The following is a 27,332-nucleotide window of genomic DNA, read 5'->3' on the forward strand; positions in this document are numbered from 1 at the left end:
AAATCAATGGTAATATGTAATAACCATTTGTTCCTAAGTGGAATATTACCTTATCAATGGTAATATGACACATTACAATCCATTCAAAAGATGATTGTATTGCAACACAAAGGTTGCGTAATTTACCTCAGAACCAACGAAATAGAATGATATTATGAAGATGTTAGCATAAGTGTGCAATTAAAATGTTTATGCATTAGATGGGAGAGAATATTATAACTCAAGTAAATTTTGACCCAATAAAAATGTCTTGAATATCCAAAGATCTAAATTTTATTATAATTAAGGATAGGACACTGAGATAATTTGAAGAGAAACCAAATTTTTTTGTCATGGCCAATTTATATTATGGGCAAAAATACTAGAGTGCAGTGCAACTAGATACCAGTTAAGATTTGGAGGATGTAAACAGTTTTTTTTTTTTTACTTCTAGCCCTCCACACTTTGCATGGGACTCCTTAGCTTATATATTGAGTAGTTTATATGCTTTGTTGATCAAGAGACACTTAAATTTTTGGCTAGTTAGTTATTCAACTATTATTAAACAGTTATAACATTATGGGTGGAATAAGCCACTTACAGTAGTCTTTTTTGTAATTGGGAAGAGCTAATAAGTATTTGAAAGCCCTCTCTAATTAAAAAAAGTGATATTATTATAAGAGTGAACCAATAGAAACTTGCCTTGAACATAGCTTGTTACTTATTCTTTTTTTTGTGTGCTTAGAATTGCTCTGAGAAAACTACAGAAATTATAGATGGCATTATAACCATCTACCTTGAGTCCTCGATTGTCTATTTTTACACTTATAATTTATATTACCTTCACATTTATATAACAAAGATATTTCCTTCATTATAAAGAACTTGCAATTCTAAGTATTAAAGTCTGTCATTGATGTTTTCTCTAAAATATGAGTTGTCGAATATAATTCCAAGATAAGAGAAGAAGAGGTTCAATTTACTATAGTCGTCTTTAACCTCTAACGAAAAAAAAAGGAATAATTACACTACCTCCTAAATTATTATAGTTCAATTGAGCTTTTTTATTATTCACATAAAGTTTTTAAACTAAGAAAAACATTTATATAGATTTTTCAACTAAGATAAAAAAGGAACTATGTGAATTCTATCGAGTTTTTGATCAAATTAGACTTTTTTTTTTTTATCAAAATAGACTATCTCTCAAATTTATTACCAAATAGGGTCTAATTTATTATAGCCCTAATAAAAACGCTAAACTAATCAGTGTTTTAAAATACTAATTAGTTCAATGTTTTTATTGTTAGGTAATTTTTCCATTTAACTACTGAAAGATTAAGTTAAAATAATTTATATACATAAAACGCTGAACTGATCAGCATTTTAGAACTAGACAAAAATGCTAAACTGATTAGTATTTTTACTTAGAGATTAATACTATTTAGTTGAGCAATTTTTATTAGGGTCCCAGTAAATTAGACATCATTTGTATTAGTCTAAGAAGTAGTCAGTAAAACTAATTTAGAACATGGGTCGTTTAGTCAAAAATTAAATTTTGTCGACCAAAATCTTTTTTTAGGTCAGGGATCTAGATGGTAAAAGAAACTTTTGGAGGTGTTTATAGAAAATGATGGTACTTCAAAAATAGAAAACAAAATCTCTCGAGCTCATCCGACCGTTCTTCTCCTCACGTACCAATAGAGAGGGGCAACCCCGCTTTCTGGTCGACCACTGTGGCGTTCACAAACATGGCGCTGCGGGCTCGTTGCTGGAATCGTCTCGCCGCCTCGCCGCTTCTCCATCGTCTCTTCGCCGCCAGATCCTACCACCAGCCCCCGTACGAAGGTACGCTTTCATCCTTTCTTCTCACCCAAAGATTTTGACAATCAGTCCCCTAGGGCTTTTCTAGGGTTTATGAGGGGCTTTTTCATCTCTGGGTGGGTACCGCAGTCAAGGTGGGGATCCCGGAGTTCCTTAATGGTGTCGGGAAGGGGGTGGAGGCCCACGTGGCTAAGCTGGAGACGGAGATCGGCGACTTCGAGAAGCTACTCGTCACCCGAACCCTTCGCCTCAAGAAACTCGGCGTCCCTTGCAAGCATGTACGCTATTCCCAACTCCCTTTTTAGGTTTCTCGTCCTTGCAACTAATCCTTCATAGTTTTTTTTTTCTTTTTTTTTTTTTTGGTTCTTTGTTTATTAGTATAGATTCTGAAGCTTAATTGATCCGCAATTTTTCATTGGTGGATGGTTCGATTTAGTTCAACTATAAAAATTGGATCTTGGTACTAATCTCTTAATCGTGTATCTTAGTGATTCCTCTTGTCTGTTGAACACTTGAACTGCGAATCTTCTTGCAGTTCTCGCTAATTTGCCCATCAAGGTACTCTCATTGTCTTTATAACCGACAAGTTTACCCTTCTTATCTGATTTGACATGTAAGTAATCTTATAGGTGCAAAAGTTAACTATGTTTTTTCTTCTAATGCGGAGGGGCTGGGATTTCACTAATTCAAACTTTTGAGTTGATTTTCGAACAACTTGGAAAAGATCAAATAATCATAGAAGAACAGCAAGTTAAAATGAAATTGCAAGGACACGTGATTTTATAAGGGCATGTTTCGTGGGATGTATATATATATTTCTGCTTCCATTTCTAAAGAGGTTGAATCCATGGCTTGAACCTGTTATCAGATAGTGAATGGTGGCAAGCCTTGCCATCATACTGATTTGGTCCAATTCCTTATTTTTCATGATTTAGTCTGTAGCTTTCATTTTGAGCTTCATCAGAAAACATTGTTCCATTGCTTCTTTTCATGGCTCTACATAGGAATGAAAATTTTGGATGTCAATGTTAATAGTTCAGGATCCTATACTGGTAGTGGTGGATTTTACCTTTGCCTCTATTGCAGTTACTGCATAATATGTAACCTTTAGTCCCATCAATTTTTCTCCATTTGTTAGAGTTAGATGCCTTAATTTCTGAATAGTTCTCTTCGGTATTGTGCATTCCCACTGTTTTTCTACATTCGCTTGGTTTTATGGGGTTAGTTAGAACGGAAGTTAAGAATTAGCCTGGAACATTTTGCCCTGTGGATGGAATCATTTTTCTAATGAAGAATAGCGATGAAGCGATCTAAGTCATAGATCACTAACCCATTGAAGAGTTTCATTGGATTTTTGTATTATTTGAAGTTCAATTCTCATAATTTTCTTTTGGTAGTTGCAAGATTCAATGGAACTTAAATGAACCATTATTTGGTACTTGCAAGATACCATAGAACTAAAATGAATCATTGTTTGGTAGTTTCGACATTCCATGAAGCTTAAATGAATTGTTGTTTGGTAGTTGTGAGATTCCATGGAACTAAAATGAAAACTTCTTATGGACCTTAATATTGGACTCAAATCAACTAGCACAGCATGCTTTTCATTTGGCTTTTGGAAATTGTTGGATTTGCTTTTCTGAATCAAAAAACCAGATGTGTGGAACCATAGGGAATATATTATGTATAGACAGTAAGTATAGCTCAAGGGAGACTTATCATGCTCCTGGTCCTGATTACTATCATCCAAAATATAAAATATTAATGTGAAGTTCATTATTCTGTTCATAAATTACTTGATTGTCCATATAATTATTTATTGGATTTCTGTACATAGGTGCATGAGTATGTGTTCTTGTTGATTTTGAATACATGTTGTATATTTAGATGAGTATACTCAATGCGTGGGTGTTTTGATATTCCAAGTCCCAATAACAGCATTTATTTGGGAATGACCTTTTTAGAAAATTTTATGATCGTCTGTAGGAGCCTGGCTAATTTGATTTATAAAGGCACAGCTTGGAGACTAGCTTATTATCATATTGGATTCTGCATTATTCTTCTTATCTCAAATTTTAACATATCATGCGAGCCAAAAGACCCTCAAGTTTAACAGGGGGCACGTAAAAGAGTATAAGACCCTCAAATTTTAACATATTCTATTTCAATGAGTTCTATTTTGGTGTCCCAGTTGCATCACAATATCTCTTATGTCTTTGGGGTTTTATATTAGGCTACTAGCTCTCCGCCAGATTGTATTTCCCTTTATGGCATTTTAATTTAAATATAGAGAAAGAACGGTTAGGTTGGGCAGATATTGGTTGGGAATTAGAGTCTTTATCCAATTATCCTTCATAGATAAAAGAAGTGTAGCAGCCTCGATTTCTTTAAGAAAAATTGTTCATGCTCAATTTTATGCTGGAGTGCTTTTCAAAAGTGAATAAATTATTTACCTTACTTTGTAATGTGTAACAATCTTTGTAGTGAATTATGTTGCTATTTTACACTGGAGTATTGTTAAAGGTGAACTAATGCGTTAAGATTTGATGCAAACAGTTACTCCATAGTATTCCTCTGTATAGAATTATGTTCCTATGTTGATAACTTAAAGTTATTGCTAGGTGACAGTATTTGGAGCTTTTTGAATATAAATTCATTTTTCCGGCTGGTATTTGATTGGTGCAGAGGAAGTTGATTCTGAAATACACTCACAAGTATAGGCTTGGACTTTGGAGGCCGCGGGCTGAACCTCAGAAGTTGCGATCTGCATAACTCGTCAGTTGAAGAAATCAACTACAAAGTGATGCATTTGATTAGAGCATGTGAGACATACGAGGCATTAGATTGTCCCCATGATACTTCTCTGGTTTTCTTTTTCTTTTTTCTTTTTGTTGACAGAAGTGGAAACTTAATGATACTCTTATTAAACCAATGTGTTAGGATTTGAATTCAGTAATGCTTTGTACAACATGAGCTGCTTTAATAAATTGAGGACTATCCTATTGGCCATATAGTAAGTCTCTGTTGTCCTTCATAATGCTCTCTAGATATCTTCCACTGGATGACCTTGATAAGAAGTTAAAATGCCATAAGAGACAGAGGTGGCTGAGGATGCTAATATGTGCTTACTTGGAACACTCTGGGAGGTGAATAGTAGATTGTGTTCTGCAACTATGCCATGTTTAACACCTGTTAATTTGTGGAATAGGTAATAAGCTTATTCTATGATAAGTCTCTTTATATAGCTGTAGTAACTAAATAACAACTTACCTTATTTTAGTATAATAATTCATCATCCTCTTTTATCTTATTTCGTATAACTTTTAAAAATTAATTTAATAATCTCATAATTATTATTTTGCTTTTAGATTAGATAGCACTTAATTACACATCACCTTAGTTATTTAAATTTTTTTTTTCACTATCTCTTTTGTTAAATATTGGTCATCTTAGCTATAGTTTAGGTTTTCTATCATTTTCTCTTCTTTATTTGTTCTAGTGCATAATCATTTTATATAGAATGGGGTATATAACCTCGTATTACTCCATAGTGCCTCTTTATATTCTCTAGTGCATAATTATTTTATATTCTCTAATACCTCTTTATATCTTCTAGTGTATGATTATTTTATATAAAGTACTGGCTTATAATTCTACATTACTCAATAGTGCTTCTTTATATTCTCTAGTGCATAGTTATTTTGCATAGAGCCTGGGTTTATAATCCTATATTATCTTGTAGTGCCTCTTTATATCATTTAATGTATAATTATTTTATATAAAGTGTGGGCTTATAATCTCGTATTTCTCCGTAGTGTCTATTTATATTCTCTACTCCATAGTTATTTTACATAATATAAGGAAATCTTAACGATAGCTGAGGTGATATATAATTAAGTATTATCTAATTTAGAGACAATAATAATTATGAGTTATTAAATTATTATTTTTTAAGTTGTATAAAATAATATGAGAGAGAATGATGAATTACTATACAAATAAGTAAGCTTATTCTAAAATAAACATATTCATATTTCATAAGTGAACAGGAGCTTAAATTCTTGTATAAAAAGGTCGTCACAACCTAAGAATATTAAACATAAAAATCACCGTTCTCTAATTAGTAAATAAAAATTAATGAGTAAAATTACCTAAAATATAGAAGTTAAAGAGATTAAACATCTCATCTAGGCAGAGAAATCATAAACACAAAATTTACAGAATAATGAATTGAATTTCCTGAGTAAAGAAATACATTAATCCCACTCGGTGCAAAAGGAGGGGAGAAAATTAGAGCAAAATTTCTTGATGATCTATTGCTAGTTTAACGATTTACATAACCATCGGTCATCAAGATATCAAATGGATAAAAGAATTAACACTCCCACCCACGCAAGAATAATGAAAACATACAAGAATGCTTATTTTAGCATTAAAAATATGAGACATCCTTCCAAACATCGCCACCAACTAACCCTTATGTCTTTGCACTGTCTGAGATTCATTTAGAAAAAATGAAGATTGGCACAGTAGAATTACGCATCTTGAAAAGGTCATGGTAGAAAAAATGCAGCATCTTCATTCAATTTTACTGACTTTGTAAGCGTTACTTTAAATTCATGCCCATAGAAGCCCGTCAAATCCAATTTCAAAATTTGAAACAGGACTCGCATCGATATCCTGACACAGTACTTGGTTATCTTCATGTAAGTCTACATATGGTTCCAGTAAATCTGATGACCTCTCGGATGGAATTCCATAATCCTTGAGAATACATGTTGAGGCAGCAGCAGCTGCTTCTCGTTCCAAAACGGCGAGTAAATTGTCTTCGAATTCAAATATCAAGTACTTGTCCTTACAAGCTACACAGAAACAAATAATGATAATGTATACATTGATTGAATAGCTGAAAAGAAGTCCTATATTGTATATATTGCATAGCAGAACTTACAGTCAACAAGATGAGCAAGATGACGGATATTTTTTATCGCAGTTCCATTGAACTTGATAACCTGCTTGCAATATTAGTTCATGAAAGTTACTATAAATAAATTAGCATATCAGAGTATGGTTACAAAGGTAAGTAGGAAGATTTACTTGCTGATTACTCATATCCTCATACCCAATGTTAACTTCATTTGCTAGCACCTAAAAATGAACAGGAAAGAAATTAAGGAATAAAGAAAGCAGAGCTGAATAAAAAACTTGAAGAAAAAGGAAAACAGAAAACTTGGAATATATCAACCCCAGAATAGGCAAAAATATTTTACACTAATCTGTTATAGCTTGGATACATGGTAAGTTGGATAAGACTTAGCTTCACCTCGGTTCATGAGAAAATTTGGAAATGCTATCTTCTGAAAGAATGATTTCTCATTTAATTGCATATTTGGCTACATCTTGGAATATGTGTGCCTGATATCTGCATAACTTTCGGTGGTTGTATTGTAATAGGACTAAGTGTACAACTAACCTGTGATAGAATGACAATTTCTTCTCCCTTGAATCTTGCTAATGAATAACGTGCCTTTGCCAGTAATTTTAACTGCCATAGTACAATTTTAATCACTAAGTGTAACAGCAGCAAAGATTCTTGGCATAGAAACATAAACTTGGAAGCATCAAAATAACAGAGGAAAAAAAATTTGTATTATTTAACTCACCCCTATTGAATCTTCGCATTCCTCGCTGCAATTGACACAGCAAAATAACAATAAAAAAAAAGTAAATTATAAATGATAAGGTTTCTAGTGCTTGAAATTTGAAAATATAACATGTAGATAGATGATCGAGTAGAAACCATGAATAACCGGTGATCCACTACTTACTCTATCAAGGGTTCTGACAATGGAGTGAAAACAAGGCCTGCAATTATCAAATATGAAGGTTGCCCTCCTTCAATATGATACGGCACCTTGTCAAGGGAAAAGGAAACCATTAAGGAAATTGGATAGTTAAATCAATAAAAAGAGTAACATCTACTTTAATTACACCAAAAAGTGGCCATGGAGCCTCACCAGATGCACCCTTGGCTGCACAACAGTTTGAACTGTCATGTAGGCACCTTCTCGGATGATACCAAGTTCTGCAACATCACCAGAAAATCTGACGAACCAATACAATTAGAAAGGTCAATTCCTTTTCCTACTTCATGGGGCAACAAAGTGTTATCAAGTATCAACTACCAACCATGGGAGTTTTCTTTAATATGGCTCCAAATCTATTAGTATATGTTCTTAAAAAGGAAACTTTATAGGAAAAAAGTGAAACAAGGATTTGTAATGTGATCAAGTCATAGGACATATAAGGAACATGGTGAGTAAAAACACGCAGAAAATTCTTCAATCACAAAGATATGTTTCTGAAAATTGTAGGACAGAAAAAACTCAGTTCAGCATTGTTACAAAATGGTGTCTCTTCTCTGCATAAACACATAAAGAAGCAGCCATTGACAAATAAACTTAAAGTTCACGTATAATAAAACATCGCAAAATAGAAAAATCATATGGGTGAGATCTTGGACTCATACTGCCCAGAATCAACAAAGTTGGAAAAGGTCAGGAGGCCGCCTTACTTTTGACTTATGAGGTAGCGGAAAGCAATTCGCTCTGTGGACCTAAATGGGACAGTTCCTTCGCTCCCTACATGAACACCGTCAAAGCTTACAATGACATCACCCTGGAGAAAAGAAAACCAAACATCTAAATATTATCTGAAATAGTCCGCTGGCATTGTTCAGTTCATTCAAATCAAGTTAGTAAACCTGGAATACCAGATGGTAATTGACAAGTGAAACAGTCGAACTAATACTAAGCTTAAAGATAAGACAACACCAAACAGGCAAACATGCATAAAGAAGATTTTGACCTCTGATGCAGCAAAGATAGGAAGTCAACCAACTGAACAACTAAAGGCATTTATCAGACATTTTCTATGGATGAGTATTCAAAGATTCACTGCAATACAGAAGATAGAGCTACACGATCTGATAGAGCTCATGGGATTATTAACTTGCTCATTTAATACTTTTTTAACAAACAAAAAGTACTTTCTTTCAACAAGCTCCTTTATCATAGACTAAAATGAAAAGGATATCAAGCTTCTGTGATTTACATATATGTGGATGAATATGATACTGCTTGTTTAGCACCATGAGGATGATGAGATGGTTTTGTTTGGTAATCAAAACACAAGTTCAAAAGATGGTTTTACTCAATGAGGATGATGAGATGGAAAGTAGTGTAACTAGAAAGTGTAGAAAAGAGGACAATTAAGTTAGTGGCAACTTGAAGAGTTAATTGAAGATAAATATGTCAAGTATCATTTAAGATGTTTTCACATGTTTGAACAAAGGCTACACAGGGTTTTGGTTATGAGAGGTGATTTATTTCAGGCAGAAGATACTGAAAAGAAAAGGGGATAAAACAAAAGGGAGAAAAGTATGCCACTACCATCATGTTGACATCTAGGCAGAGCTAAATGAATAAAAACCTGAGAAATGCTAGGCTACTTTCTTGTTATTCAGATTGTTTTAATTGCAACATTTGTCTAATTTACCTTCTCAGACATAGTCGGCATACAACCTCTGTATATTTCCAGTATTATAGAGTGCTAACATCATTAACAAAAAAAGCACAACCAGATGATAAAGTAAAACCTCTCTTAAAACAACCCATTAGATAAATAACAGTAATAGGAATATATGGAGTTACAGAAGGCAATTTTTATAGGTTAAGTCAAACTGGCTTGAATTGACTCTGTAAATATTCCCAAGTATACATAGTAAATAAAAACAATAAGCCTATAACTGCTTCATAAATAGCCATAAGAACTGAAAAGGACTTAGAGGTGTCAAGCTTGGCTAGCAACCTAATAAGATCAATGCTGAATATTGAGATTTGCAGGTATAAAAGTATCTTTTATCTGTGGAAAAGAGCCTGTACAGTGTACAGTGTACAGTATCAGCAAGTGTGGCATATACTTATAACTTGGTCTAAACAGACCAGAGTTTTTTTTCTACCATTTTATTATTCTACGAATCTACTAAAACTTCATTAGTTAATCGATAGTATTTTTTCTACAAATGCTATCTTGAGACTCTATTTCAATGAGATGGCACCCCATCTAAATGGCCAATCCTGACAATTTTTTCTACAAATACTATCAGCAAGTTCTTCCACGCACCTTCTCTGGTATAACACAGCAACAAAAATAGAAGTACATAGAACATGGAGTAAACTAGAGAAATTGAAATGAAGCAAGACAAGCTTAACTTTCAGTACAGTTAGCTATGAAGAAATGTCCTCAATAAAAACATAAGAGAATAATTCAGTACCATACAGAATGGTATCAAATGAGATTAATGAATCAGTTTACCTTTTTAAGAACATTGTTAGCTGGAGAAGTAGGTTCTACTCTACGGACCAGTATACCCTTCATGAAGAAAAAATAGTAATCAGAAAAAAGTATAGCAAAGTCAGTTTATACACAAAAAAGAAATGAAATGATAATTCAAAACATATAAAAAAATAATAATTATAGAAGAAGTATGAAAAGCCTGGTTCTCATGGAATATCTCAGTATACTAAGACAAAAGGTCAAATCTTAGAGAACTAATGGTGTAGAAGGTCCCTGATAATCTGACATATTAATAATATTGAAGTGAGAACTCAGCAAATAACAAGCAGAATTAGTAACCAACTAGAAAAACTTACAAAAAGGAGCATAGGAAGGCATACAACATAGTTTCAGTTACAGCTGAGAAATTAACTGTTCATAATTTTGATAATCTCTCTCTCCAACTCTCTACTCCACTGAGACTAAATAATGATTACCGACCAAAACCATCAAAGATGGTTGTGCTGGTCGGGACTATTAGCACCTAGCACGGGATGTGCAAGTGGCACAGCCCCGTGCGGAGGTGTGCCGACCAGCATGAGTGCGTGCTGAACTATGCTAGTAGGCACGTTTCGTTTTTAGACTTTAAAACTAATTTAGGACATACAAATGTTAGATCTATCATTCGTAAGCGTCTTCTACATAAATGTAGCATTTTGGTACTAGATCTATGAAAATACTATTTACTATGTAGGAATCAAAAGAAAATTTGATTTCCCTCAAAAATTAAAAAAAAAATCAAAATTAATATGTCAAATTCATTAAAATTAGGTAAAAATTAGTATATGAACGTATAAGATTAACTCTATATGAGTTGATTTGAACTCAAATAATTTATGATCGATGTCATTTTCTCATTGGAAGTGGATTAGGTACCTCCTTTTTTTTTATGTCGACATGTTTCCTTGTCCCTAGGCCACATCAATTACTGAATATGCTTTCTTTGCATGAGGATCAATGTCCACAAATGATCGGGTTCTTATGCTGTCCCTACTCCCTAGGCCAAGCACTCCAACCTAAGTTATACCTTAAGAAAATAGAGGCTAATACTAAATTGACACATAGATGCCCTACTTATAATGGGATGAACAGTGGATCCATCTAAATCGTGAATAATACTATATAATATATGTTTTTTCTAGAAAAAGTTAAGATGCCTTCACAAGAATTCCAAAGAACCATAAATTAAGAGACCATTCAAGAATTGAGATACTTATTATCTCCAAGACAATTTTACATTAGCCAATATTATGGGTCCTAACCCAATGGAGCTCCCTCTATTGCCTACAGAACGTAAGTTTCTTTCCATTTTCATTTCCCTTTCGGTTCTAGGGCAAGCAAGAGTTCTCCTAAGAAACCATTGTTGCACCGTATATAAGGCTGGTATACTCTTCTTTGTTTCTTTTCTCCTGTCTCAGCCAGCCATACTGTTCAACTCCTCTTAATTTGAGCCAACGATTGTTGTACAAATGGCATGGAAAGTGTCAGTTACACATTAGCTCATTAATACACAAGGACATAAAGAAAAGAACATAAAATTCATCTATCATTTACACTGGCAGGTTACAAGAGGAGCAGAACATACCTCATTGGATGATACTCTTAAGCATGCACGCAATGCTGGATTCTCTAACTTTTGAAGTAGGACCCCAAGGCAAGGAAATCCTATATGATATTAAAAAGGGACGACATGGTAAATTCAGAAGAAGATGTGTACAGCAAAGAAGTACTATATATGAATACAATCATTACTTCCATCTTTTTGTCTGTGTTAAGTAGTCATACATGGAAAGGAAAACGAGGAACTTTCTACTTGCAGACTACACAATAAATAAAAAAGAAGGTCAACAACTGCAGAATGGGTTAGAATCAAATAATGAATATCTTATGTTTCACAGCAAAAAGAAATATTAGTCAAAACATCCAGTACGATAGGTCAAACTTGGTATTGAAGAAAGAGGAAAGAATCAAAAAGAGGATGATATAGGAAAAAATTGCATACATGATGTTAATCTAAATGGGAGGTAAATTAAAAGCAAGAAGCGACATCTATTTACCATCTTACCAGTGTATTTCCCATTTCTTTCATAGTCATTCAAAAAATGAGACACAACGGTAGTGGGAATCACATATCCAATATTTTCAGCTTCATCAGATCTGAAGACCTAAACAAAATTCTTATTAAGGAAAAAAAAACAGATAATGACAAGAAAAAAATTATTATTAACTTAGTGTATGTTCAGTTGCAACAAGTTTAGCAGCATTCCATAGTAATAGAAAATATAAAAGGAACACAATATGAACTTATATACATGTTGTAAACTAGCAAAGCATCAAGATGATGAAAAAGATATGAAAGGCTTCCAGTTCAAAATAGATAAGTTTGTCACACATGTATCTTAGTATTATACAACTTTGATTATATCATCCTCTCACTAATCTACTAGCTAAATTCTGTGTGATCCCAACACACAGGTGATCATCAAAAGCACACCTGCATATGTTCAGGCTTGCAGAACAAGAAAATGTTTCTCGTTGCTTCCTAATCAACATGTCTCAGACCATTTGATAGCTTTTAAATTTCCTAACCAAATATTAATGGACCATCTCAATGACCAATCAAATGTGGTTACCTTATTCAAGCCCTGGGCAAAATTTGGCCATGGATTGACACAAACTGATAACTCTACTTCCCAAACAGTCACAATGAATATGGACCAACTCAATTCAAGCATTAATAGTTCAGCAATGGTGTGTTGTCAGAGAAATAATATTCTTCCCTCCCCCATTAAACCCTTTACTTCTATTCATTGTAGTCTGATATTGGCTAGTCAGTATTACTACTCTATTTCCAATGTTCCTCATATTTTAGATTTTCAGCTAAGTTGATATTCTTTTCATTATCCATCTATCTCTTTTACTTTTTTTTCAAGATTATTTTTCTTTTGTTATGTTTTCTTGCTTATACCATGACTTCCTCATCAAAAACAGATGCAAAGTTAAATAGGACTAGGCATTGTCTGCACTGCATATGCCATTTATAAATACATGGAGGAAAAGAGTGGAACTGATTTCCCTTAAGTGGCCGGTAAATAAAATAGAGTACACTCTAAGTCTCTAACAAAGAAAATCTAGATCAATTTAACCTATTACCTATCATTAAGTCGAAGAAGATAGTATAGGTGTACTCCAATACATATGGCTGCAATTAAAGCAACTTCTTGCCCAAGGGCAGACCAAATTCAATCTGTACTTCTGAACTAGCAATAGTTGGCATTTTCAGGAAAATAAAAAGTTTATACAACTATGAGTTAGTCGGCTACTTGAGTAACATAATAAGGACGAAGTACCTGAAACGCTACTCCAATACATTCTCCCTGGTCATTAAAGGCAGGCCCCCCACTATTTCCTGCAGGAAAAGAAGTATAATATATAGCCTCATCAGATGCTGAAAAATACTAGCTTACAAGATTGAGCTAATATGCTCATAAGATAGAGAGGAAAAAGTTAATAATGTATTTCGGAACTGAAAACAGTATATTTAGCCATACCTGGATTTATAGCTGCATCAATTTGAATGCCAAGCAGATCAGATGCTCCATGAGCATATGAAGTAACCTGAGACAGTTAGGAGGACAAGGGTGTAATCACAAGTTTATCAGATATAAGAACAGCTAATTTGTAAGGTGAATAATAGAAATATTGCCATATTCCTGTTCCAATTTTCGATATAATGTAGCACAGGCAACCTCAAGAGATATATCAGACTAAGCATTAATGCTTTTAGTGCTTAGTTGCTTTTGGTGCCTTCAGTGTAATATCTCCAGTTTGATTGCTACAGTACAATTTAAGCAATTACTTTAGGCATGTACAATGGAGTAGGCCATCTGTATAAGTTACACCTGATTGATGGGAATCTAAAGAGTTTTAAACTGGAACAATTAAAAAACAAATCAATGTTTTGTGATAAAAATATAAAATTGAGCATTAAAACTTTTGTTATTAGATCACAAAGAAATAAGATGTATTCTTGTGAGGGCCAATGTTGTGAAAAGCGCCCGTATTATGTGGGTAGTAATGCAATTCTATAGCGCATATGCGGTATACGGCTGGCAATTTGATTGTATAGCACATACACGGCATGCAGACACATATGCGTTATTCCAGTGCGTATGCAGTCTAGCAATAAATATGCTACAAGATCAATTGGCATCAGTGTTGCTATATTGCACATTCAAAAATCCGGCTAAGAATAATTAATTGTGATAGATGAAAGTATCATACAGCCATTTGTCTTTCATCCCTTAGCTAATTAGACAAGGCAACCAACCAAGTGACCCAAAGGATAAAATGATGTGGAACAACCACTAAAATTTGATATCACAAACATGAGAGGATCCAATCAAGCAGACAAGACCACAAACAACCACATGAATTTCAAGCCAACTGTTTGATTTCCAACAAGCCTGAATTATTAAACTATTTCAAGGATGTCAGAAAACAGAGTACTGATACTAAATAGGCAGAGTAGTGTGGTATGCATACAATAATATACAAACAAGTCCTACTTTAGAATAAATTTTTTTCTCTAAAAAACTTGACTGCGAAGCTCCTAAATGAGAAAGCATCTTCTAGTTTGATTCTTAAAGAAAAAAAAAATAGAGCAAAATAATGAGAAAATGATATATCTGTTTTCTCGAAAAGATATCAGCAAGTACTATTTCTACTTAGTTTTAAGGGGTTCCTAATCCTATTGAGTGATTCTGCCATAGTTTTTAATTTTTATTATTCTCAACAAAGGATGGAGAAGACATGCATTTTGATTACTGGTGCTTTGGACGTCTCTCTCATCCTCTCTCCCTCTTGCTTTCTCTTGGAAGGACTAGCAATAACGGCCACCATAGGAGAGAGCAACATCCAGAAGTCTGCTGTGACTACTCCTTGGCAGCGGCAATATCTGTCATTGCCTCCATTCAAGGAGCAGTGACAAGTTCTCTTGTAGATATATATGAATATTGTGATGTTATGTAGCTTCTGCATAATACGGCTGCATTAGTTCTAGGCACCCGCCTAGCACCTAGATGCTGGGCCAACCCCTTGACCGCCCACCTACTGCCTACAGTTTTTGAATCATTGGTCATTGACTAGTCAACGAAAAAAAAAGGGGTCAACCATGCAAGTAGAAAATAATGTAAGTGTAAGAATCTCATTCAATGTCATTCCCTGAAAGGGATTCCATTATCAATATAGGGACAATAATAGATTTCAAAAAATGAGAACATTTGGATTAGACTCAAGTAAGATCAAACCTCAATACGTGATACAACACCCTTTGTTACCGAAATTGTATCTCCACCAAATGGATATCCCACAACAGTTACTGCATCCTGCAAATAATGACTAACTATTTTAAACAAAGATGAGAGAATAATAAACTTAGCAGATGATGTGAAAAGGAATGTGGTGCTCCAAAAAATTGACAAGTGCCCCAGATACAGATTTACTGAGCATATGCAGTTTATAAATAGAGAAAGTGTAATGCCAATTGATCTTGCTCAATCCATTTTCTAGCGATAAATGACTGTTAGCCAATCAAGGTATCTCCAAATCCCATCCAGCGACAACTCATAGAATAAACCTTTGTAGATCTATTAGAAGTAGAATCTGCAGAAAAATAATTTAATTGGAAACCAAATCCAAGAAGACATTATTCCGTTTCTAAGAATCAGTTAACGACTTTGCATAAGTTCAGTTAGAATGGCCTCTCATTCTAGTGAAACTTGATGACTTAAGTGGGATTCCTCCAACAGTCAGAATAGGTATCTGAACTTCAAATATTTATGTGGATTTAATATATATTATAAGTGAAAAAAGTACAATTCACTAAAAGCTGACAAGCAAAACAAAAAATTTAGTGCACTATCCAAAGTGTTATTGCAATCAAATTTAGGAGTTCTGTCCAATCTAATTTAGCATAAATAATTAAATGTTACTTTAAAAAAAAAAATTAAAATCATTGCAACATAACCCAAGAAGAGGCAGGGTTTAAATGAAAATAGATTCAGCTTATATACATATATGAGCTGAATCTATTTTGAAGAGGCAGGGTTTAAAGCAATATATATTATTTCAAACAGAGTTTAGGTTGAAGCACGAAATCACCTGAAGGCATGGCAAACGCCCAAAGCGTAGCGGCTCAGCTCCTCGCCAGAACTCTTCACTCTCCACTGAGAGCAAAGCAATGTCGCATTCTACACCTCTAGCTAAAACCTGTTAATTAGGTCCCTGAGGAACTTTATTAGCCAAGATATAACAAGAATGTTTTCAGAACATTTAAGATACTTTAAATGAAAAGGAAAAAGTTGCAACTATCCTAAATGACTAAGAATAATAGAGGTTATCAGACAGAAGAGATAAAGATATTATGGAATCACTAAAGCAAATATATGCAGATCATCAGTGAAGAACCTGTAAGTGGACTAGAAAGAATGTCAAGACACAAATAAGTGTAAAAGGAGAGCAGGGACAGAGTATCTAGCATCTATCGTGTCCAACTTACTAATCACAATCATAAACACAAAACCATATATGTATTAACTACTAAGAGTTCAGTTCAGTACAATGTACATGAATTCATGATAGACAGAATGGTTAGCCAGCAGAGGAAACTTGCAGAAATATCAAAAAGAAAGATCATTTGCAAGTGAAAAAACAAGGATGAATACCAGGAACAAACATGGAACATATTGTTTGTGTACTCTAACATAAACATGGTTCATAGTAGTTAAAATTACAGTAATATACCATCTCATAAATCTCACATTAGATAACAAAAACCCCATAGAATAGAACAGTTTTTAGCAATTGAAGAAACAGGGATGAATACCAGGTACAAACATGGAACATATTGTTTGCGTACTCCAACATAAACATGGTTCATAATAGCATATTTTAAACAGGTTTTAGTTGCATAGAAATTATATTGCAGTAATATACCATCTCATTAATCTTGCATTTGATAACAAAAACTTCATAGAATAGAACAGTTTTTTTAATAGTAAGTTATATAAAGTACCTTAGCTACATACTTGGTGTCATCTCCCCTTCTCTTCACTTTGACCTGTTTCAAAGAAAAATTAGTCAAAGTCATGGAAAGACTGCTTCGGGAATGGGACCAATGGCCGAATTTGGATCAAAATCAAAAGCAAAATTGACCATGGAAATAGAGAAATTGGAAAACAGTGATTGACGGGCGAAGGAGATGTTTTTTGAGTACTGGTGGTACTGGACAAGCTTTGGGGAGGGAGTGTTTTTCTGTCTAGAAGAAGGATTTTCTTTTTTCAATCATAAATGCCTCAGCAGAATAAATTCACATATTGACACAATTCTTATGGTCATCCCTTCTCTTTACGTTTTATATTCCTATATGCAATGATGGAGATGGAATACTTGGCATCAGCAGAATTCTCAAACTACGAAACCAATTGGTTTCACACCAGGGGAACAAGATCCAGAGCTACAACCCTAACAGTTTGGAAGATATCTCAAGAAAAGGTTTTAGCACCAGTGCCTCCTATATGTACTCCAGTTTATTCGAAGTATCCCAATGGAAGTTTTAAATTTGAGACATAAATACTGTCATCCAATAATGTAAGAAACATGTGGTTAAAACAAAGAAAATATGAAAGTGTCGAGGCTAATTAAGATATTCTATTTCAGCTACTCCACAAATAGACAAATGAGGAGTTAACAAAGCATAACCAATTTGCTTCCCATTTTGAATTACTCAAAAGCACCACAGTTGCTAGAGCTTTCTGGTTTCAAATATAACCTTACAGAACAATGAAAGCTTTTGAAGAAAAATGTTGCCTATAACTAACTGGTGCTTGTGGAAATACCTGCTTAGTTATTCTTTTGTTTCAAATTCTTTGCAACCTTTCAGAAATCAGAACTATTTTCAGCATGAACAAGTGCAAAACTCGATCAATGGAACTCCTTTCAAAAGATGTCTATCCTGGGTTCAATTTTCATAGGGTAAAGCAATCCTTTCCTTTTATTTAAGGTACAAGGTGACTCAACGAATTACACAAATTTTGCTTAAAGTGTGAAACATCTTTAAAAGTTTTGGCCATGCTTCTTTTTCATGAAAGCAATTCAGACATGACTTTCCCTTCTGCAAACTCCCAAAGCAAGGGCTTTTCAATTTGTGGACTCATATAAATTGCCTTAAGAAATCCAAATCTTTATTCTTTGAGAAATTTATATTTCTACATATTTTAATTCTCAATAAAGAACTTCATTGCAAATTACTTAGCCAACCCAACTGTAATGTGGGAATATAAGGTTTTCTTACTTAAACAAAGTAATATACGAGTTCAATATATCAATAAATATGCAACCTATCTCATAAAAGTATAAAACATTACCAAAGATAAAACAAAAACCAAGCCTCTAGCCCAACTATTTGAGTTCAGCCGTATTGGATTGTTTGTCTCCATATTATCTGTTTAGTGCATCACTTTGTGCCAAATTAAGTGCTATGCCTATTAAATATATTCTCTTACCGATTGCCCCCCCATGTTAACTTGGTCTATCCTGCCTCTTAAGGAACCTTATATTTGAAGGCACTCCCAGAGACGAATTAGGATTTTGAGACAAAGGTTATCAATAGAAAAGAAGTAACAACATAGATACCAAAAAAATGTGCAATTAAAACACCATGTTTATATGTACCTGTGTATGATGCTCAACACAATGTGCATTTGTCAGGACCTTCCCATCACCAATCATGAAAGCACTGCAAATTAAGAAATAGTTGTGCAAATTAAGAAACAAATGTGCTTCCATAAGAGTTAAAAGTTTTTTAAAAAAAGTACTGTTGTGTTATTGACAATATTTCAGCTATATCAATTAAAACATGCCTTCCTGTACTTGTGAATTGCCTTTGTTTTTGCCAAGGAAGTGAGTAATCAGGTGCAGTATGCGTGCAGTAAACCTGAATATTAAAAGTGATAGAGAGATAAAGACTTCAAAGTGCTGACATAGCAGCAAATTTATCAGCTAAAACAAGATAAGATGCATTAAGTTGCTTCTATAAGTATTAGTAAGATTGAAAAGAATATTAAAGGAAGACAATTAGGAAAACAATGTGCTGCCAGACACAGAACAGCAATTTTTTAGCAGTACTACTATCACATGCACCATAATAGCGACGACAAAGACAAGCAGTATCTGCATGGTTCACTTTAAAGTTCCATTTGATTTATATGACACTTTTACCATCCTAAATTCAATTCAATTTTTCACCAGTACTATATAGTAAATTTTCTCTATATTTATAGTTTTCTATTTTTCTATTTTCGTTTTTTTAGATTATCTTAAATTTAACTATCAAATCTAAACCGTCAAAATCAAACTCATAATTGTTAAAATGATTCATTTAGCAGGAACTAAAAACCTAAGCTAAAACTAAGATCCAGAACCATGTTCCTCATTTCCAACATGTATTCACTACCACCTCGAGTTTGATTAGTAGGTTTAAACTCTAATGTAAAGCTGAACATTTAGCATCTACATAACCATAGATATTTAAATAGAGATTTTCTGGAGAAGAATTAAAGAATTTTAATCGTCCAAGGCTACATTACACCTGACATTAGGATGGAGGGATCTTCCAGTCCATCATGAACCTCACTGTAACATTTAGAGGCAGTTAGTTATGAAAAAACAAATAATTGCATTAAGTCAAGGAGCTAACTCTCTTGAATGACCAAGTACTGAATCACATATCAGCAATTGTGACGTCTTGAATGACGCTAACTTAATTTGGTGTCATGTCGTAAAATTGTAATATTTTGTATATTAGATTTAAATTAAACTAGAAGAATAAAAATAACACCTATTAACTCAATTTTTCGCAATCCATCTGAGATGTAGCTCAAATTCTCCATTTCTTTAACCTAAATGTATCCTTATTTCCTTGAAATTTAAGCTCCGGCTTAATGATCTCCAACAATTTCACAGCATTCTAAATTTTGCTAGATTTACCTGAAAAGGCAAGTCTATGCACTTAATTATTATTCACTTCCAACTTATCACTAACTCAATCATGTCCTGGGACCAAGTAAATATAGATTTAAACACTAACACGTTATTTTCATAATGCAAACAACAATGCACCATAGAAAGCCAACTCTTCAGATGTATTGTATCAAAATTTTGTATTTTCCATTTGTTCTACTATAGGGCATCATTCCGTGTAATGGTAAAGCTTGCCCCTTATATCCAAGAGGTCATGAGTCCAAATCTTGAAAATAAGCTCCTCAGAAATGAGGATAAAATTGTGCACATCACCTCTCCTATATAACCGAGTCCTATTTCACTTGGAAGTTGTGACTCTTATTCTTACCCTAGTCTTAATAGGACTCATATATGACAAAATATAATCTATTTGATGGAATTCCTGCCGCTGAAGTTTGGGCACAAAATAAAATCTCAAAATACCTTATTTTATAGTGAAAAAAAAAAACTAAAAGTATTATTGCAGTTCTACCTAAAGAGGAACAAGCTCATTTGTGCACTTAATAACTTAGCTGCACCAAAACAGAGATACCACAGATAAGACTGTTCTAGTCTCTTCTTCAATCACACGGGAAGGAAACCACCCACACAAATTATTAATTAGAATAAAAGCTTACCTTGACAACAGCATTAAGAAACGTTGTATCTTGAAGATTCCCGGTGTCACCAGCCTGATGAATGAATTTGTTAGTATTCACTCATCTTATAGTCATCAATCCCATGCTTAGTAAGATGCAATATTGACACAGAGAAACATTAAGCTACCCTGCATCTACCAAGTGGCAATTCCACGATGCCATAAAATTGTGTTTGACTATTAGCAATAAAAGAATTTACTGAATTCCTACCATCCTAGAATTTTCCGAAACTTCACTCATCTAAGTAGTGGAATGCTTCCAAATTTGATATAACAAAAGAACCGCCCCTTGTAATTTAAGTGATGAAGCCACAGAGAGATCCGATTACTTTGGCATAGAAAGATTCCTTGAGTTTTGAGACTATTTGCTTTTTTATTCCTTTTGTTTTCGGTTCCATTCAAACAGGAGGGAAGAAAACATTAAATGGGCGGCAAAGCATAGAAGAATTGAACAAGGATTGAACAAGTCAACAAATCACCAAATGCCCATACCTGCTGATCCTTGAGATCATATACGAAGCCCTTGTCCTTCTTCTGCACCCCGGCCGACTTGAAGACGGCCGATTGTGACTTCCCAGCGTCTCCTCTGCCACCATCGGGCGGCAAATATGACCTCTCATCCTTACCTCTCCCGGGAACCCTCTTCTGTGACACGCTTTCAATCTAAAAAAAAAATAACAAAATGGCAATAATAGCGTCAAAAGTTGTAGGAAAAATCGAATCTTTTCCGGACTCACAACAAGGTATGAGATCAAACGCAGTGGATGTACGAAGACGACGAGATGTGTGCTCTTGTCTTTGGGTTACCTCGTCCATGTTTTCGCGTGAAAAGGCGCCCTTTTGGAGAGCATTCCTCCGCGAGTGAGGTTGCTTGGTGGAGCAGGAGAAGGTCGGTCTGCGAAAGGAGGTGGAGTAGGAGAAGGAGAGGAAGGGAGAGGAGTGGGAAGGAGAGGCGAAGAGTGCGGTTACGGCCGCCATCTGAGAGGAGAGAGGAGAGAGAAGGGAGGAGAGCAAGGGACTGGGAAAGCAAAAGAGAGTGTTGGGGAGTTCTATTTGTATTTTGAGGTCTCACTCCTTATCCTCTCCTTCTGCTTGCTTCCCCTGCTGCTGTTAAAAATCTACAGAAGGCTATGATCCGACGTGGAGCACGCGCACTTCACGTGACAGAAAATCCAATGCTTTTTTAAGAGTTTTTTTTTTTAATTTTTATACTAAACTAGCTCTATTTTAAAATTTATTTACTAAAGTTAGATAACACATGAACTTAAAATGAGCAATGAAATGAAATAATGATTTGATATTAACCAATTAGTTATTAAAAATAATTTTTATCCCCCGATAAATTAAAGGGTATATAAGATATTTTATATATGTGATTAGATTAATTGATAAAAAATTAGAATTTAAGTATTTTCTTATTGCTTATTCTTATATCAACTTCTACCGATCTATTATTATTTTTATATTTTTATTAAAAAGATAGATAAGAAAGAGAAATGAAATATGACTAATTTACCCTTATAATTTAGAAAAATGATTGATACTTCCAATTCATATGATCGGTACTTTTGATTAATTTTATTTAATATTATTTAATCTCAACAGTTTAATTAGAAGAGATTAATTAATAGTTCTTATTGAATCATTTGCCAACTTAAATATCAAATGGGGTCTATTTTATTATAGCCCTAACTAAAACTAGTAAAACGTTTAACAATTAAGCATTTTTCTAATTAAAAACCATTCAAGACTAAGGGATATGTGATATGACTCATCGGATTGGATCCACTCGCGGCATTGGGTTTATTGAAATGAGTTTATTTATCTAGTTTATGTTTACTTGAGATAAAGTAAGACCTTTTACCACGGGGTGTCCAAACCCTATGAACCCACGTTCGAATGGGGATGTTCGAACGTCTGTATATATTCGCAACTATAAAGAACGCAAATTATGCGTTCGAACGCAATCGAGCGCGTTCGAACGCACTGCGGTGAAAATTGTGATTTGTTAGGGTTTATTAGAGTTGTTTAACTTAGATAATAAATCTTTAAGATGAACCTCTATAAATATGTAAAGAAAACACTAATTTGAGTATAATCTTGAATAATTAAATTGTCAACTTGTCTCTAGCCATTAGCGTCTTCTCTTACCTTCCTTTTTCTACTGCCCAAGTCTTTAGTCAGCCTCTTTCAGCTTCTAACCCCCCTCTTCTATAACAACTTCTCCCTATTCACACCAAGAACTAAAAGTAACATCTATCTAGCCATTAAAGGGCTATCAAACTACGATCTAATTAACCATCAGCCACTGTTTGGTTGATATCTTGAGATTTAACCATCCAAATCCTATGATCTTAGGTTCGTTGAAAAGCTTTCTCCAGGAGCAACAACATATCCAAAATTTATGAGGATCTGTCAGTTATATTGTTCGCAGATCTCTTCAGAAGTTCCGAGCTTTATCGAGTCCAGAATCGTTATGGATCGGATTAGACCGATTCGTAACAATATGAAACACTATCTAAAGCGTTTCAATAAAAAAAAACTGATAAGATTAGTATTCTATTTAAGAAAATACTTATCTTATAAGTGTTTCAAGTAAAATGCTTAGTAGTTAAGCGTTTAACTTAGAGCTACAGCAAAATAGACATATTTTAATATGTATATTTGGGGGTAATCTATTTTAATAAATGAATTTTAAAAAGTATATCTATTTTGATCAACAACTCTTTTTTAACTATATTTTCACGAACCTCTAAACTATTTTTTAATCACAATATCACTCTTAAAATATAGATTAGATTCAATTGCCCCTTCTGTACTGAACTCATTGTATTCATATTGATTAAGTTAAATAACTATATTCATGTTGATAATAAATAAAGTTGAATGAATTGTGTTTAAACAGTTCATATAACTTCAAACACAGCAATGTAAATCAAATTCAAAATCACAAGATCCATTTGTAGATAATGTAAATGAAGGAAAATAATACTGAGAAAACTCAAGTCATCCATAAATCATATAGCAAAAACAAAATATAATTGCAATTTCCACAACTGTTGATATATACTACTACCCAGCAAGCTCAAATCACCTGAAGTATATAAGAAGAACAAAATATAATTATAGTCTCCACAACCATTGATAGATTGTACTACTAAGCAAGTTCCAATCACTAGAGCCATATAACAAAAATAAAATGTAATTGCTGTTTTACCCACAATCATTCCTGACCATATAACAGAAATAAAATATAATTGTAGTTTCCAACCATTAATAAGATAATACTGCTGAGCAAGCTCCAAACATAGGAACTAGCTCAAAAATGTTTTATGAGTACATGCACAAATAACTCATGAGTTCACTAGAAACCATACAAAACAGCAGTTTTCTACTGAATTGTTAAGTTAGTACAAGCATAAGTATATAGTTTTGTTCAAATGAACACTGCTTTTATCCTTATATTATTTTTCTTTAAACTCTTTACTAAAATTAACATACATATGCTTCATACAATATTCATGTTTAACATTAGATAATAATTGTTCAAATGCTTGAATCAAATCTAATAATAATTATTAAAAAAAGAAAGATAAAATAGTTTACTCCTTAGAGTTTGTCAATCAAGCTCTCATATTCAAGCTGATATGGCGCCTTAATACTGAGATACCTCTCTGGATGGAGCAACTAAAAGCTAAATATTTTACCAATGTCTCGTTTTAAAAGGTTCCTCATAAATCTAACTCTTCTTGTATGTGGCAAAGCATTCTAAATTCACTCAGGTGCTTCAATCTCTATATTGCATGATCGATGGATACGCAATTTGGATCTGTCATCCTATCGACTGCCTGAAGGTGTCACCACTGTCAATCATCTCCTCCACTCTAATGGCACATGAAATATGGATCTTCTTCAGTCCTATTTCCCCCTGATGTTGTATCCTGCATTGTTTCTATCTATATTTCTATGGCATTCTTAAACGAAAGAGACAAGCTCCTTTGGACTCCAGCTAAGAATGGACAATTCTCTTGCAAATTGGCATACCATTTTCTAGCGAGTAGTATTTATGATGCATCTCCTTCCAGCTCTCATGTACACAAGCTTTGGCACTCGATATGGAGTTCTAAAATAAATTTCCCTCATAGGATGCACTTCCTTCTAAATTGACGCTGCACTCTCGTCTACCTCAAGTAGATCCTTGTTGTCTACATTGCCATGAACTGCAAGAATATATCTTTCATTTATTAGTCGAATGTGCTTATGCTCATGCAATTTGGTTCAGATTTGGCTACAGATGGACGGGGAATGCATCTAATTTCTTCCAATGGTACTTAAACATTATATATATTATCTGAACAACCATATAATCTTGATCATATTATCATTGTATGATGGAATATTTGGAAAGCTAGGAATTCTGCTGTTTTTCATAATATCACACTTAATCCTGAACAGGTTTCAGGTTGGATTTATAAAGACATGGTACCACTAGACCTACTACACGAACTCCATTCCAATGAAATTACTAACATTTCTTCTAGATTGGATAATTCTATCATATATGAGAATTACAATATATGTTGGGTAGTTGCTACTTGGAAAAGGAATTCAGATGGAGATATTGGTCTTTCTTTTTGCTTGAGCACTCTGGGTATTTCACAGGATATGAGAATAATCAAACTTCTCATGATCTTGCTGCTTTAGCTTTATCTTTAAAGTTTTCTTCACTGATGTATGATCTTTTAAGTTTTGATTCTTCAGCTGAATAAAATAATTAGGATCATTTTTCTCAACAAAAAAAAAATACTAATAACTTTAATGAGATTTTCTAAGAATCATATCTAATTACTTTTGCATTCAATCTCTAACACAGCAATAGCTAAATGCTACATCTGAGTATTTGCATATCTTCTAACAGCATTGATAAATTGACTTGTATATAACCTTTTAGATAACAAGCATCTAGACCAGTAATAGGTATGCACCTTTACAAATTATTTCATATATGTGTCATATGTAAAAAATAATCTTCAAAAAATTAGTAAGAAACTCCCAAAGGTAATCTAGAATTATCATTCTAGTTCTAATTACATAATTAGTAAAGATTTTTATGCTACACATATGCATCTTCATTATTTTCTTCTTACCTCTGTACACTTACATTATAATACATTCAATATTTATTCTCTTCTAATTACTTTTTGCATTAATTTAACACTACAATCAATATCATAATTCAACCTGTCAAATTAGTTGTTAGATAGCCATAAAGATGACATATTCTTGTTGTAATATACCCTCCCACAAATATGAGGTGCATGCAAACTTATGATTTAAAATGATTTGAATTTGCACTATTGATGCATGTAGTCTAAAACCATAATTCTTTTTGTAAACAATTATATTTTTATTGTTTCATTTTTTATATACTTTAATGACTCTCTAAAAGCAAACATAGTTTGATAAATCATTCATTATAGCTTAAGTTTATGACTTTTTAATCCTTCGTCATGGTAATATTAAACTCTTATCCTTTCATTATTTAAGAAATGACTGGTGCTACACTATTATTTTTCCTTTGTATGTTTATTCCTTTGTTTTTGAACTATTTCTTCATCTTTTTTAGATGAGATATCAATTAATCTGCAACTGTTTTCTAACAATCTGTTATCATTTTTTCATCCCTTTATTTACTGTTATAAAAATCTACTTAGTAGATTTTTTTTTCCTTTTTTTCATCCTTATTTTGTGGGATTCGAACAACATCAATATGTATGTCAATGCCGCCATCTTCTGCTACTTCATGTGTTTATTTATCAATAAGTATGGCCCGTGATTGTTTATCTACATTGTGACTTTCTTATCTTAATTTTTTACCCCTTAAAATAAATTTAAATAATAATTACGAGTTTATGTTGATTAAACATTGATATTATATCACTATCTGTTTGTATTTAAACAAAATTACCGATATTTATCTAGGGTACATGTAATATATTTTAATTGTGGTTTAATAAATGTTATCAAATTTGGATCAACATCACATTACTTCACCTCATCATTTATGTAATGCTTAAAGAGTGTTTAATAAAATCTTTCATAATAATGTATAGCTAAAAGTGTGACTAGAGTCGTATATCTGTTTGCGACATTATAATATAGATAAATATTGATTAGCCATTAACATTATATCTTGAATTAGTAGCCGATAGATAAAATAAAAAATATTTTCTAATACATGACTAATTTGAAACCCCATATTCAATAAATCATTAAAGATTATTTTAGCCATTTATAAGTTTTTAAAATAATTTTAAAACTATTTAATGTTACTTGATATGATAATGCATGATAAAATAGTTATCCAAATATGTAATACTTTTATGACACATACTATGATACTCTAAAACCTATGTGA

The 27,332-nt window shown here is 33.3% G+C and overlaps 3 protein-coding genes across 3 annotated transcripts; 2 read left to right on the forward strand and 1 right to left on the reverse strand.

Annotated features, from left to right (window-relative positions):
- The first annotated feature begins 1,649 nt into the window (after positions 1 to 1,649).
- LOC140761134 (uncharacterized) lies at positions 1,650 to 4,809 on the forward strand. Its single transcript, XM_073098333.1, has 3 exons — positions 1,650 to 1,824; positions 1,930 to 2,078; positions 4,486 to 4,809. Exons 1-3 carry the CDS (start codon positions 1,728 to 1,730, stop codon positions 4,570 to 4,572), a joined length of 333 nt encoding a protein of 110 aa, XP_072954434.1. The 5' UTR covers positions 1,650 to 1,727; the 3' UTR covers positions 4,573 to 4,809.
- Positions 4,810 to 6,000: 1,191 nt separating this feature from the next.
- On the reverse strand, positions 6,001 to 21,999 carry LOC140760995 (protease Do-like 2, chloroplastic). The gene is made up of 21 exons (XM_073098145.1): positions 21,722 to 21,999; positions 21,407 to 21,577; positions 20,895 to 20,948; positions 19,119 to 19,192; positions 18,931 to 18,994; positions 17,273 to 17,317; positions 16,360 to 16,467; positions 15,507 to 15,584; positions 13,749 to 13,815; positions 13,548 to 13,606; positions 12,263 to 12,362; positions 11,783 to 11,862; positions 10,177 to 10,233; positions 8,375 to 8,478; positions 7,818 to 7,905; positions 7,629 to 7,714; positions 7,464 to 7,488; positions 7,274 to 7,345; positions 6,898 to 6,948; positions 6,752 to 6,812; positions 6,001 to 6,662 (listed from the first exon to the last, which is right to left on the reverse strand). Exons 1-21 carry the CDS (start codon positions 21,890 to 21,892, stop codon positions 6,418 to 6,420), a joined length of 1,860 nt encoding a protein of 619 aa, XP_072954246.1. The 5' UTR covers positions 21,893 to 21,999; the 3' UTR covers positions 6,001 to 6,417.
- Positions 17,358 to 17,971, forward strand: LOC140761634 (putative ATP synthase protein YMF19). Its single transcript, XM_073099054.1, is given in 2 exon segments — positions 17,358 to 17,572; positions 17,575 to 17,971. Coding segments are annotated over 2 exon segments (267 nt in total). The 5' UTR covers positions 17,358 to 17,547; the 3' UTR covers positions 17,817 to 17,971.
- Positions 22,000 to 27,332: the final 5,333 nt, after the last annotated feature.

Source organism: Typha angustifolia, chromosome 6 (assembly GCF_048772165.1).
Source record: "Typha angustifolia cultivar Huaian chromosome 6, ASM4877216v1, whole genome shotgun sequence".
In the NCBI taxonomy this organism is placed as follows: domain Eukaryota; kingdom Viridiplantae; phylum Streptophyta; class Magnoliopsida; order Poales; family Typhaceae; genus Typha; species Typha angustifolia.